The sequence below is a fragment of the Bos javanicus genome, chromosome 21 (genome assembly GCF_032452875.1).
Source record: "Bos javanicus breed banteng chromosome 21, ARS-OSU_banteng_1.0, whole genome shotgun sequence".
Classification (NCBI taxonomy): domain Eukaryota; kingdom Metazoa; phylum Chordata; class Mammalia; order Artiodactyla; family Bovidae; genus Bos; species Bos javanicus.
The window spans coordinates 595,825-609,783 of NC_083888.1; the positions used below are offsets into that span (position 1 = coordinate 595,825).

General features: G+C 37.1%; 1 protein-coding gene across 1 annotated transcript; it reads left to right on the forward strand.

Moving 5' to 3' along the window:
• The first annotated feature begins 5,459 nt into the window (after positions 1–5,459).
• MKRN3 (makorin ring finger protein 3) lies at positions 5,460–11,720 on the forward strand. The gene has a single exon (XM_061394183.1). It carries the CDS (start codon positions 5,845–5,847, stop codon positions 7,270–7,272), a length of 1,428 nt encoding a protein of 475 aa, XP_061250167.1. The 5' UTR covers positions 5,460–5,844; the 3' UTR covers positions 7,273–11,720.
• The last annotated feature ends 2,239 nt before the right edge of the window (positions 11,721–13,959 follow it).

Sequence of the window (13,959 nt, forward strand, 5' to 3'; positions counted from 1 at the left end):
CTGACAAGATTTGGTCAGCAGTATTAATAGTGTAATAAAAACCTATCAACTTGCTGTTTTTTTTTTTTTCCCCTCCTTGGCTTATTCAATCAATTACATCCTCATCCTCTAGTGGCCAGAAATATGCACTTTATGTTTCTTGTGGGAAATAAACATTGTCTGGTCAGCTGGGCATGGTTGCTTGTAATTCTCCTTAATAACAGCATAAACGTTTTGGAGGATGAAAGAAACAGGGCAAAGAACATAGGAAACTAAATATGTATTTTTATGTTTTAAAATATTAAAAAAAACACTCCTTCTTCAAGAAACAAAGATTCAGATTAATTCTGTTTCCCCCTCCCTACAGTGGCAGTGTGCAGGTCCAAGTGCACACCTGGCATAATATCTATGTCCCCCTCTAAAGAGGAGAAGGCAGCAGGACTCCAACACCATTATATGACATTCCTGCCCCACCTCTGCCTTCATCTTCTTTTCCCTACCACTTGGAAACAAAGTCTTATCTTTCTTTATGAGTGTATTTAAGGCTAAATGTTGTACTTCAATGCATGGCCTTAGGTGTATTCTAAGTGTTTATACCTGTCATATTTTGAATATTATTCAGTTGAAATATTTTTCTGTTTTTGTGTAAGTTCTTCTATAACTCATAGGTGATTTAGGTTCTTTAATGCTCTCTCTCAATTTTTTTCCTTGAATTCTCACCATATTAGCTATTTTCTAAGTATTTCAAGCAATTACTTCTTATACTTAACTAGTTTCTATCATTGTTCTATATGTAAATATCAGCTTTATTAAGTGTTTAATCTAGGTTATGACTAGAAATTAAAATTTAAGTATGTTTTAAGCCTTTAAAATAAATGAATACAAATAAATTCTGCTAACCACACTACAATATGCACATAGCAGAATTCTTGGCACTTGCAGAAAAACATTTAGAGTTTTTCTTGAAATTTCAGTGTTTGATTACAATACAGATAGTTCCATGTAATTTTAATAATCAGAGAAGTTTTGTGATACTATATTTGAATGGCTTTAAAATGATTAACACCTTTAAATTAGAAAGACATCTTTGAGTAACTTTTGTGTTTCTGGTTACTTGTTATCTAGTTGTTCAGGCATGGTGACTAGACTCTTCATAACAGCCCACCCTCACTCAGAATGAGTGAGAGAATGCCTGTCCCAAGCAGACTCCCATACAATTATTAATACAAGTGATTTGGGAACCAAACATGCTGCACAAATGTACCTACACTGAAATTCCCTTTTTGATAATATATTTAATTGTGCTCAGCTTTAAAGTTCAACTTATTTTACAGCTTTCTTAAGGTGTACAAAAACAAACAACTGCACATAATTAATGTATGCAATTTGGTGAACTGTAGAAAACTCTTTGTAAATTTCAAAATAAAAATCAATTTTTTCATCAGTATAAGAAAACAAATACTTATCCCCTACCTCTTCTGTACCGGGAACCTGCAGTGATTATTCCAGTTTCCAGACAGCAGAAAGTGGAGACTGACACAGTTGCTCCAGTTACAGTATCCTTTGGGAGAATCTAAATTACCAAATAATTTTATCTCAAAAATTATTCTTGTAAACACTGTTCCAATAATTTTATAATAATTATTTCATTTAATACTCACAGCAAACCTGGGAGTTGATTGCTCTTATTATGATGATAGTTGTTGTTTACTAGATGAGATAAAAGAGTGTTTAATTTGCCCAAGATAAATTTTTAGAGAGCACTGCATTCCAGATTTGAACCCCTAATGTCTGATATTTAATCTTCCTTCCCTACACCCTACAGTAGTGCCTAAACGTTGGACCTGAAGTAGGTGTGTGCTGGAGGAAACTGCTTGGAAACAGTGCTGCTGCTGCTACTGCTGCTGCTAAGTCACTTCAGTCGTGTCTGACTCTGTGCAACCCCATGGACAGCAGCCCATTAGGCTCCTCTGTCCCTGGGATTCTCCAGGCAAGAATACTGGAGTGGGTTGCCATTTCCTTCTCCAATGCATGAAAGTAAAAAGTGAAAGTGAAGTTGCTCAGTCATGTCTGACTCTTAGTGACTCCATGGACTGCAGCCTACCAGGCTCCTCCATCCATGGATTTTCCAGGAAAGAGTACTGGAGTGGGGTGCCATTGGAAACAATGCATGTCCTTTAAATATGGGCATATGAGCCATGTGGGGCTGGGCCCAAGGCCTGGGATGTTTAAAATAAAACACTGTGGGAGTCTCCAGTTCTCTTCTCCCCATGGCCACAGCCCACTTCAGAACTAGTCTCTTGCCTATCAGGCTCATGTTACACTGCCTGGAATATGCCTCAGCATTGTAGTGCTATCAGCAACCTTACATTTATCAATTTGCTCCCTGGTGACTGGGTGCTCAGCCCAGCCTGCTTAGGTGGAAGGCTACTTCCCTTCATTCCAGTTGGACACTTCGACACTCATCATCCAGGAGATATCCTGCTGCCCTGCACATTGCTGTGTGCACAAATTGGTCTCAGTCACGTTCCAGACCTGGATGCCCTCAGTGGTGTTTTGGGGAAAGAGGGCTCAGCTGAGCCAAATAATTGGAGATAGGATTAGATATGTATTTTCAGAGACTATGTGAAAGCAACATCAGTGCTTACATTAAAAAAAAAATCAGGATAAGTTTTTGAAATATGATGGTTAGATAAAATTCTATGAGAAGAGAGATTTGACTAGTATGGAAAATATTAGATTATTTCTCTCAACACACACTGCCTAGAGTTTGTAGTTATTCAGTCTTAGATAACATTTAAAATCATGGGGTACGATTTTAGTTTCTAATAGTGCATAAGGAATATCTCATTATAAAATGAGAAGATGTGGTTCATGGTGAAAGGACGAGACACAAACACTTTTGCGAGTCACACAGGAGGGGATCTGAAAGCAGACACTGTCCCATGCCAGCTGTACAGCTGGGCAGGTTAGAAGATACTGCCTTTTCTCCATTTCCTTATGTTTCAGGACTAAATAAAGTAAATGTTGCTCAGTTGTGTCTGACTCTTTGCGACCCCATGGACTGTAGCCTACCAGGTTCCTCCAACCATGGGATTTTCCAGGAAAGAATACTGGAGTGGGTTGCCATTTCCTTCTCCAGGAGATCTTCCCAACCCAGGGATCAAATCCAGGTCTCCCGCATTGTAGGCAGATGCTTTACTGTCTGAGCCACCGGGGAAGTCATGTTTGAGGACAAGGAAGATCAAATACCATCTGGAACTGAGCTACCACTCACCTGAATTTCAGGTGATTAAGAGCCATATGCATTAATGATTACCATACAGAACAACACATATGAAGTCATCATAAAACACTACTTTGAGTAGTGCTAATCTATAAAAAGTAAAAAAGTCAAATAAATATAATTTAGACATGGTGCTGAGAACATACTACCATTAAACATGTAATAGATTTATATTTAGGATTTTTTATGTTTGTGAATTTGTGGACAACCCAAAAGCTGTGTTTCAAGTCATTTTCTGTGAAAATTTGGAGGGTTGTCAAAGGAATAATCAATATCCAACATATTTATAGAGAAAAAGAGTGAAAGTGAGCCAAACATTGAAAGAGTTATCATCCTAAACACAAAATTCAACATAAAGGAGATAAATATAAATTCACCAAGATTTCCTAGATTCATAATGCAGTAACATCATTCTTACATAATTTATCTGAAATTATTGAGCCTTCTACTGCATGATCAGACTATCCTTCAATTTCTTTTTGTTTTCATAAATAAAATGATTTTAATTTTAGTACTTTAATTCCTAGGATAATTAGCTTTGAGTGTTATAAATATTATGAATTCTAAATATCTAAATATCATTGATTATATGCATGTATATATATATATAATATACATATAAATATAAATACAAATTCAAATTATTTTGTTTTATTGCACTCTTATTCATGGTCCTTGCTAAATCCTCTTAAGTATAATAGTTTATCAGTAAATTATTCTTAATTTTCTGCTGTCCATGAATAATTTCTTTGCAATTCTAACATTTATTATTTCTTTGCTTACCTTACTGGTGTGGACAAGACTTGTAATAATAGCACATATAGACTTTTTACTTTTCTGTAGATGGAAACTTCAAAAAATTTCATTTATGGAGTTATTTTAAAATAAATATTTATCTAACAGATCAATATTTATATTCCTTACTTCAGGTCCTGTCATTTTTGTTAATAAATGTTTTTTTAGAAATATGACCATTCCACATTTTAAAATTTAATAACTAACTTTTCTTATGATATCCTTATATAATTTTTAATACCTGTTATTAATGTACTGATACCACTTTTTATATTTCTGATCTTGGTTATTTTAGCCTTCTTCACTTCAGGTTCAAGAATCTTTTCAAAGGATTTTGATTAATTCCCCCTACTTCATATTTGTTTTACTTTAATTAATTTATGATTTTAATTAATTTATGTTTATGATTTACTTCAATCTAATTTCTGTGCTATATTCATATTTTCTCAAATTTTAAAATAAAAATTTGGACATAAAATTTCCTCTGAGAAACTTGTTTTAGCAAACAAAATCTAATACTATGTAAAATGATAATCATACCACAAAAGGTTTATTCTTGAGGGAAAAAAGGGTAAGTTAAACATTGAAAAATCTATCTGTAAATAATCACAATAAAATAAAAAAGAGAAAAATAACATGATCATCTCTTTAAAAGTACAGAAACCTACATGATAAAATTCAGTATACATCAACACTTTATATTTATAACTACTTTGTTTACTAATCTAATAATATGTATGTGCAAAATGACAGCTCATGAAATTAAAAACCACCACATGGGCAGAAGGGTAGAGGATTTACCATGAAAGGCTGGCCCAGCACAATACCGTACAAAACTGGGTGTAATAAAGAAACAGAAACAAAGAGCCACTGTGAATTAAATCAGGAAGAGGGGGGCAGGGGAAGCCAGGGTCACAATGGGGACAGAGGCTTATTAAGCCAGCATCAGGACCAGCGAGGTCTGAGGTTTCTGCACAAAGGGAGGGAAAGGCTGGAAACCACAATAACCTAACCCAGCTGAAAGGCACTAAAGCAGCCTCAGACCAGAGGTCTGCTCATGCCTCGCTGGCGAAAAGCCTTTCCAACCTAAGCCTGTAAGAATTACCAGAAAACAAAGAGCAGAAGAAAAGAGCTCTCGCCAACACAACTAAATGAATAAAGCTTCCAGAAGCAACAGTTAAGGTACTCAGAATGAAAAATAATTAAAACAAAAACAGATCCACATAGACATAAAATGAAGTGAACAAAGCATTTATAAAATTCACGTGTGATATGGTTCAGAAACAAGATGAATTTTACACAGTGGGAAATTTAAAAAGGCATGATTACGATGTTTTCAATAGATACGTATGAAAAACCAATGAAATGAATGCGTCCGAACGAACACCGAAAAGGATTGATTTAAAACCTCAAAGGGCTGTGATTTCTTCCCTCAGAGGAGCCGCGGGAGGGCGAGGGGCTGCACGCAGCAGAGCAGGGACGGCGAGGCGGACACCGAGGCCGGATGTGAACAAAAGAGAATGCCGGTCACAATTCCAGCCGGACCGACCGTGCGCCGACCCAGTGGAGGACTGACGTTGCCGCCACAGGAAGTGTCTGCTGCGCCTGCTCAGAGAAGGAAGTAGGAACACAGGCACAGGAAGTAGGGACTGGGGGAGCGGGAAAACAGACGCACAGCTCCAAAGGAGGAGTCCCGGAGCTGGCTCGTGGCCTCCGGGCCTCAAGCCCGAAAGGAAGACACACCGGGGAAGTTCCGGTACCATTCCGGGGGAGTAAAAGCTGCCATGGAAGAGCCTGCAGCTCCCAAAGAACCCCACGAGGCAGCCGGGGCCTCTGGGGGTGCCGAGGCAGCAGGGGAAGGTGCTCCACGGCCCACCGTCCCGGTGCGTCCTGTCTCTCGGTGGTCCTCGGCTCCAGGCCCATCCCCGTTCCGCCCGTCACGTCTGAGGCCTGCCCAAGCCTCATGGGGAGGGGCCGGGCCCAGCTGGCTGCAGAGCCGGAGCACTGGCAGCTGGACAAAGCAAGTCGTCTGCAGGTATTATCTTCATGGGCTGTGCAAGGAGGGGGAGAAGTGCCGATACTCCCACGACCTCTCGGGCCGGCAGGCGGCCGGGGAGGGCCCTGGCTCGCAGCCCCAGGCCTCTGCAGACAGCGGCCCTAGCACGGCTGCGCACATGGAGCCCCTGCAAGTGGCGGAAGCCCCCCCTGCTGCTTCCTCACGCTCCTTGCCTGTGATTGGCTCAGCTGGTGAAAGGGGTTTGTTTGAAGCCACGACAGACAATGCAGGCCTTGAAGCTGCTGGAGGAGCAGGTGTAGAAGGCTGGGAGAATGCCGTTGAATTTGTTCCTGGGCAACCCTACCGGGGCCGCATGGTCCCTTCTGTTTCCGAGGCTCCTGTGCAGAGCTCGATGATTGAGAGGGAACAGATTGTCTTGGGCATGGGGAGGCAGCTTTGCCGTGATGCTCTCGCGGGGCAGTGCTTTCGTGGGCAGAGCTGTATTTATCTCCATGGAGATATATGTGATATGTGTGGGCTGCCAGTCTTGCACCCCTTGGATGGTGCCCAGAGGGCAGACCATGTAAAGGCCTGCATTGAAGCACACGAAAAGAATATGGAGCTCTCTTTTGCCGTGCAGCGCAGTGCGGACAAAGTGTGTGGCATCTGCATGGAGGTTGTCTATGAGAAAGCCAACCGGAATGATTGCCGCTTTGGCATCCTCTCCAGCTGCAACCACACCTACTGTCTTAAGTGTATCCGCAGGTGGAGAAGTGCCAGACAATTTGGGAGCAGAGTTATCAAGTCCTGCCCTCAGTGCAGGGTCATGTCCACCTTTGTCATTCCCAGTGAGTTCTGGGTGGAGGAGGAAGAAGAGAAGCAGAAACTTATTCAGCAGTACTTGGAGGCTTTGAGTCACAAGACCTGCAGGTATTTTGGTCGAGGCAGGGTCTGCCCATTTGGAGAGAACTGTTTTTACAAACATGTGTATCCTGAGGGCCAGGGAGAGGAGCCTCAGCGGCAGGGTGCTGAGGCGTCTGGTACTTGCCATTGGGAACCTTTGGAGCCTCTGCAGGTGGGAGAGGGCAACATGCCCTTTAAAAGCAGTAGAAAAGAGCTTGTCATGCTTTGGCTGGCCAATCTGTTGTGTAAGTGTTTTCACCAGGAGCTATGCGCTTCCCTTCACAGAGGTCTGGTGGGACTTACCTCATTGTGAGCCGGAAGAATATTGCACTTTGAATCTGTGGCATTCTGCTGTGGCATGTTGTCTGGTGTGCTGAGGCTCTGTCATCTGCTCTTGTCTGTGTTTTGTTTATAGACACATCTGTCACTTCCAGGGGCTGCTGAAACCATTTGTACAGAAACATCCATCTGTTTTCTTGACCATTCCCATTTCTGGTCCCCCAGGATTATGGTGTTTCACTGTGTTAAAAAGTAACAAAACATCCTTAAAGTTATTGTTTGGTGAAATTAATATGACTGTCAGTTTATGGTTTATTTTGTCATCTGTTTTTAACAGGATTGACTCAGTTCTAGTCTAGTGTTTACAGAATTTCCACTCATTTTGAAGCCCCTCAAGAATAAATGTGACAGGGTGAAGGGAGAAGTCTAAACTGAACCAGGAGCTTTTTGCTGCTTCAGTCTTAAGAAATGGACCCTCGTGGGGCTTTATGGTTCAGCTTCAGCATCTCTGTTGTTTACATGTCTGTTCCCTCCCCCATTCCCCTTCAAGTGCACTCTTAACTTGTGGTTACCTTGTGGTTTTATGTTTTACTTGACCAGAACCAGGTGCATATGTTTACATGTTTTTATCCTATTTAACTTGATGTGAAATCATTTATATTTGGAAGTATATATGTAAGAATTATATATACATGCATATTAATGTGTATGAAAGTTATGCATTTGAAAATATATATTTAAGGTGTATACTATAATTTTTATTTAATAAAATAAATACTGAGCTGGAAGCTGAAAGATTGATAGGATTGCTGTTGTGTGAGTGTGAGGTATGTAAATTATTTTTCTGTCCCTTTCACAGGTTTCAGTGATTAGCATCTAATGAAAACAGCTATTTCAGTGGCTCTATCTAAATGTAGCAGACACAGATCTTAAAGAATTTACAGAATATGACACTGGTAATTACTGTGATGCCATTAATAGCTTGCTGCTATGTGAGTTCCCATGCAGTTTAGCCACTGTATCATTATTATTTAAAACAACAGTCTTTGACTCAGATACACAGTTCTTTGTATTCAGTATTTTGTGTCATCTATAGACATACCAGAGTAAGTGCTTTTGACAGAAATTTTTGGCATAAAAGTGATAAGATTATAAAAATTAAAGTAGAATAATAAACATTTTCAAATAAGTCATAATGCAATAATGGAAAGACAATAAATGGAATATAGAAAGTAATGAAAACTGAATAGATAGTAAGTTGGAAAGTTAATAATGCCAATACACCATAACTGTATTAAGTGGAAGTATTTTAAAATCTGAAGATTAGCAGACATAATTAAAATGAAAATGAAACTATATGTTGTTAACTATATACTACATACAGTAGAAGAATACATAAACATTATAAGGATGAAAAACTAATCAGAGGTGTTATAACTCTTTTGAGCATAGAGTTCATTATTAAAGATTAATACACAACTGGAGATACATAAAGTATATAAACATGAAATTATAATTTACCAAGAAGATAAACTATTCCAATTTTCTGTTTAGTATCATAGTATTAGATAAGCAAATAAATTATTGATAAGCTACAAAGTCTTGGTAAACAATTTGAATACTTCTCAATAACTGAACAAGCAAAGAAAGAAACAATGTGGGTTAAATAGCACAGTTTTAACAGTTTACCTAGTTGACATGTATAAAATGCTGTGTATCAACTGCAGAAAGCTATCCCCCTGCCTAACATAGCTGAAAGTATCCTGGGGACCTGAGTCACAGGGGTGGCAGAATTCCCCAACTGTTTAACAAAGACAGGACAAATTTGAAGAGTTTATACTCTTCAAAACAGTAATTTAATATTCAGAACCACCTTATGAGGTACTGGCTATAATTTTTATCACCATCATGATGAGATGAATAAGAGAGAGAGATGTTAAATTACTTGCCTATATAGCTCTGACCTGTAGGCATAAATAAGTGGAACAGCAGCAAATGAACCTCAGGTAGTATATTTCCAGATCATAGGCACCATGCTGCTTCTTGTCCCACATTTATGACTGAGAGCAGGTGGACACACTTAATATAGCTACTGGAAACACATGTGCAATATTTATGTGTGGAGTCTCATAAACTACCCGGTGGGACAGAGGTGAGAATAAGTGAGCTACAGAATGTTGGAGTTCTGGAGCTTTATCTGTGGGCTGCAGACCCAGTATTTCTTAGTTCACCACTCAGAATGTGCCTCAGCTGCCTGTATTCATAAACTGCCTCTTTCTTATTACATGATTCCTGATTTTGTGGGTGAATATCTCAGCCTATTTCACTGAGGTCTTTGCCATATTCCTTCCCTCTTGATCATTGTTGTCCAAGTAATTCCTCAGTCAAGAGGCCCTTGATGCCTGGTTATTACCAGCACCTAGGGTGAGTGATTCTAAAATGTAAATCCAAATATATTTCCACCTTCTAGGCTGTCCTAGTCATTCAGGGGAAAGGGGACTTAGATGACCAAGCAGCCAAAGAATGGGACCAGATGGAGCAGTCTCAAAGACTGAACTAACCCCAGGGGCTCAAAACATGAGCTCTGTGTGGTGACTGTGCTGTCAAGGAGGACACTTTAAGCCAAGCACAAAAAAAATTTGAAAAGTTTGTCCTAATATGCACTATCTAATGTTGTGAAATATCACATTTTGTTCAAATATTTTAAACCCAAATAATTATATAAAGTGATCTTTATATAGCATGTGAGAAGGGTCTGTAGAACATAATATGGTTTGGGAGAAAAAGGATGATTGTAATCCCGACTGCATCTTACCATCCCTGCATTCAGGAGCAAGTTATTTAAACTTCCTATACCTCAGTTTCTTTATATGAAAAATGGGTATAACACCATATATTTTTATAGATTGTTGTGAATGTCAAGTGTAATCTGGACAATGCTTAGGACATAGGTGGTATTTTAAAAATAACATGTATAAAAGTGACATTTGTGTACTTGTGAACCTGAGAAAAGCTTGCACAAGAATTAAAACACCACCAAGTTTTTCTCTTTGATCATCTTTGGAATTTGTCTTAAGGTAACATTATTTTTAAATGATTTTCTTAGAAAATGGTACATTAACTTTATATTCATAATTTCAAAAAGACCAAATAATATTTTTAGCAAATGTCACTCAGTTGAAACCAAAAATGTGCTAGTCAATTCCTAAAAATATAACAAAAATTATGTTATTTCTGACTGATACCTACATGAGGAAAATAAGAAATAAGATTTTTTTTTTTAATGAGATTCCCTGTTCCTCATCAGCTCATTCAGGAAGAGATCAAATAACAGGGATATCACCAGGACTGAAGCTGGGTGAAGTGTCCTGAGGGTCTGCCCATAAGGACAAATGAACCACCCCTGCTGCAGTTAGGAACAAAGGAGCCCTTTGCCATACAAAGGTTTGCTCTGTGAGTGATTCAGAGTGTATGCTGTTCCCTCCTCCAGGAGATTCATGGATTCAGCCTCTGGGGCTTGTAGCATACAGAGTGTCATTCTGACCACACAAAGAATGCCTGGGTGAAGCAGATCTGATTTTCTTATGCTCCATTTGTTTAAGTTTGGTGGATGTAAAGACTTAAATGAAATGAATATGCTAAAAATGTATCTCATACTCAGTGACTTAAAGGGAAAGATTTCTAATTCATATGTGATACCTATAGGTGTTCCATTTTTCACTTTTGCAAATATCTCAGGGGTGTGATTTCTGTTTCCACAGCAAATGCTGAACTACAACCTAAGTGTCAAATGAAGTTGAGGTGGGGATGAAAAAAGGGGTACTTGGAAAATAACCCAAAACTGGTAAAAAGAAATAAATTAACACATGTTAGAATTTTTGCCATGAAAAATATTGCATATCACATTTTCTAGAGTTGATCACTAACAAAAATAACTGGCTATGTATTAGATCACAATGAAACTGTCAATTAAATTGAAAAATTAGTCGTACAGGCAATGGTCTCTGATTCAAGACAAGAAAATAAACCACTACTTCTGCTGCTTCTGCTAAGTCACTTCAGTCATGTCCAACTCTTAGCGACCCCCTGGACTGCAGCCTACCAGGCTTCTCTGTCCATGGGATTTTCCAGGCAAGAGTACTGGAGTGGGGTACCACTGGCTACTCTGAAACCACTACTATATAGAGATTTTTAAAATACCTCTTTCAAAAATAATTTGATGAAAGAATAAATTCAAAGTCATCTAGAATGGCAGAATAAGATAATGAAAATGTATGCATACTATAATCTATGGAATAGTGCTGAATCTGCACTCAGAGTAAAAATAATGTTAAATACTAATATAAAATGTCTAGAAATACAGTTTACATAATTGATTAGGTATCCAGATCTGTAAGTTTTAAGGAAACTACAACATTCAGATGCACACACACACACTGGTAAGCAGAAGGAATTAAGAATGATTAAAGCAAAAAAATAAAATGCAAATATATAAGCTGGTTTTTTTTTATTTAAGAAAAATCAATAAACAGATAAACCATTAATGTAATAAAAAAAAAATAAAGGAGGAAGTGCAATTAAACAAAATAGGAAACTATGAATAGGACATACTCAGAGAAAAGCATACACCAAAGAAATAGGAAATAAACCCTTGTTACACCAAGACAGATTCACCTGGAAATGTGATAGGACTTTAAAATTTTCAGCGTGATTTTCCAAACATCAATCTAAGAAACAAATCAAACCAGAACAATTACTAATGAAAAGTTAAAATTTCAGGAATGTACTTATGCCCTGGACTGCCCCAAAAGATATTTGTCCCAGAAATTTACGAAAACCTTTAAATAGATTGCAATGTTATATACACCACTCCAAAGAAGAGAAGAAAAAGATTTAGTTAGCTTGTGAGTGACACCTAACATTGATATCAGAATGTTTCTAATATAGTATAACACAGAGTTAACTAGAGCCCAGTCTCATTTTCTTTTTTTTTTTTATTTTATTTTTTTTAAATTTTATTTTATTTTTAAACTTTACATCATTTGTGAATATTGATGCCAAAATAATCTCAAATGAAAAACTGACAAACAAGCAAAACTAGCACAGCAGAAGAAGAGTACATCAGGAAAGAATAGGTTATTTTCCAAAAAAAAAAAAAGAAAAGGATGGTAGAATATTAAAAAATGTTTGATCTTAATGTAGCAAAATACATAATTATTTGGACATCTTATATCTGGAAAAACACTAAATTCAAGTTCTATATAATTTTATATAAATGTGTGAGATGTGTTATCTATATATGTATATGTGTACATGTATATAGTATACATCTATAAGATTTTTAATGCACAGTCACAAAACACATGACTAAGGAAGCAAATGAGTTAAAAATATTAAATAATGGAAGAAATTAATATATTAAATATTATGATTGATTCGATTTATTTAAAAATATGTAAAATAGGTACACCATTATCTAACTTAAGAAAATGAGGGAAAAAACAGCAACAAAATGCAAATATGGAGTTGGACACACACTCAATTCATAGGAATTCACCACAAAGAGAAGTTCTATTAAACATACAAAATAACATTACTCAAACAGATACCAATTAATTGCAGAACTTGAAAGAAGTTGATAAATTTTAGGCTCATGTAATTAATTACACATTGACTACACAAAATATAACCTAATATTTAATATGAGTAAATTATTTCACAGAATGCAGTTTTACAAAAAAAAAAAAAAATAGTGATTTTCATAAAACCTTTAAAGAACAAGTATTTCAGTACTATTTTACATAATTTGGAAACCATTATCAAATGGAAAATGGAAATTAGGACCTCTTATGTGGTTTTATTTTGTTCTGTTATTTTTTTCAGCTTTTCTTAGATACAATTGACAAAATTGTGTAGGTTTAAGATGTGAAATATATGATTTGATATATGTATATGTGGCACCCCTCACATAGTTAACAATTTGTGTGTGTATGTGATGAGAACTTTTTAAATCTACTGTTTCAGTGACTTTACAATATACAGTACCTCAATTATTAACTAGTCACCATGCCGTACATTAAATCCCTGGAACCTGTCTTATAACTGGAAATGTGTACTCTGACCACCTTCACCTATTTCCCCCATTTTACTCCGCTACCCTGGCAGCCACTGATCTGCTCCCTGTTTCTCTGAGTTCATTTTTTTTTAGATTCCAGCTATAAATGGTATAGCATTTGTCTTCTCTGTCTGATTTATTTCACATAGCATAATGCCTCGAGAATTATCCACATTGTAGCAAATGTAGGATTTATTTACTGTTTATGGCTATATGATATTCCATTGTATGATGCATAATTTATGCCAAAGTATAATCATGATACTGTGTACACACATACATTTTCATACAAATGATTAAATGATTTATTGAAATATGGTTTATTTGTGAAAATTATCATGTACCTGATGTAATGTGTAAATATATTGGTAATAGCCAAAATAAAGTTATTTCAGAATTTTCATTCTTTTAACAAAGGAAGTAACCATAAAATTGTCTCCTCTGATCAAGCAAAAACAAGTAGATCCCCTATCTGTACTGCCAGTCAGGTTTATATTGAGAATCAGTACATGGAATGCAAAATGAAACAATTGAGGCATATAAAATTTCAAATAAGGATGTAAATTTATCTTTCTGAGATAATATATTTCATGTTGAAAATCCAAA

Coding starts and splice junctions, on each gene's coding strand:
- MKRN3 (XM_061394183.1), top strand. CDS start 5,845: ATGGAAGAGCCTGCAGCTCCCAAAGAACCCCACGAGGCAGCCGGGGCC.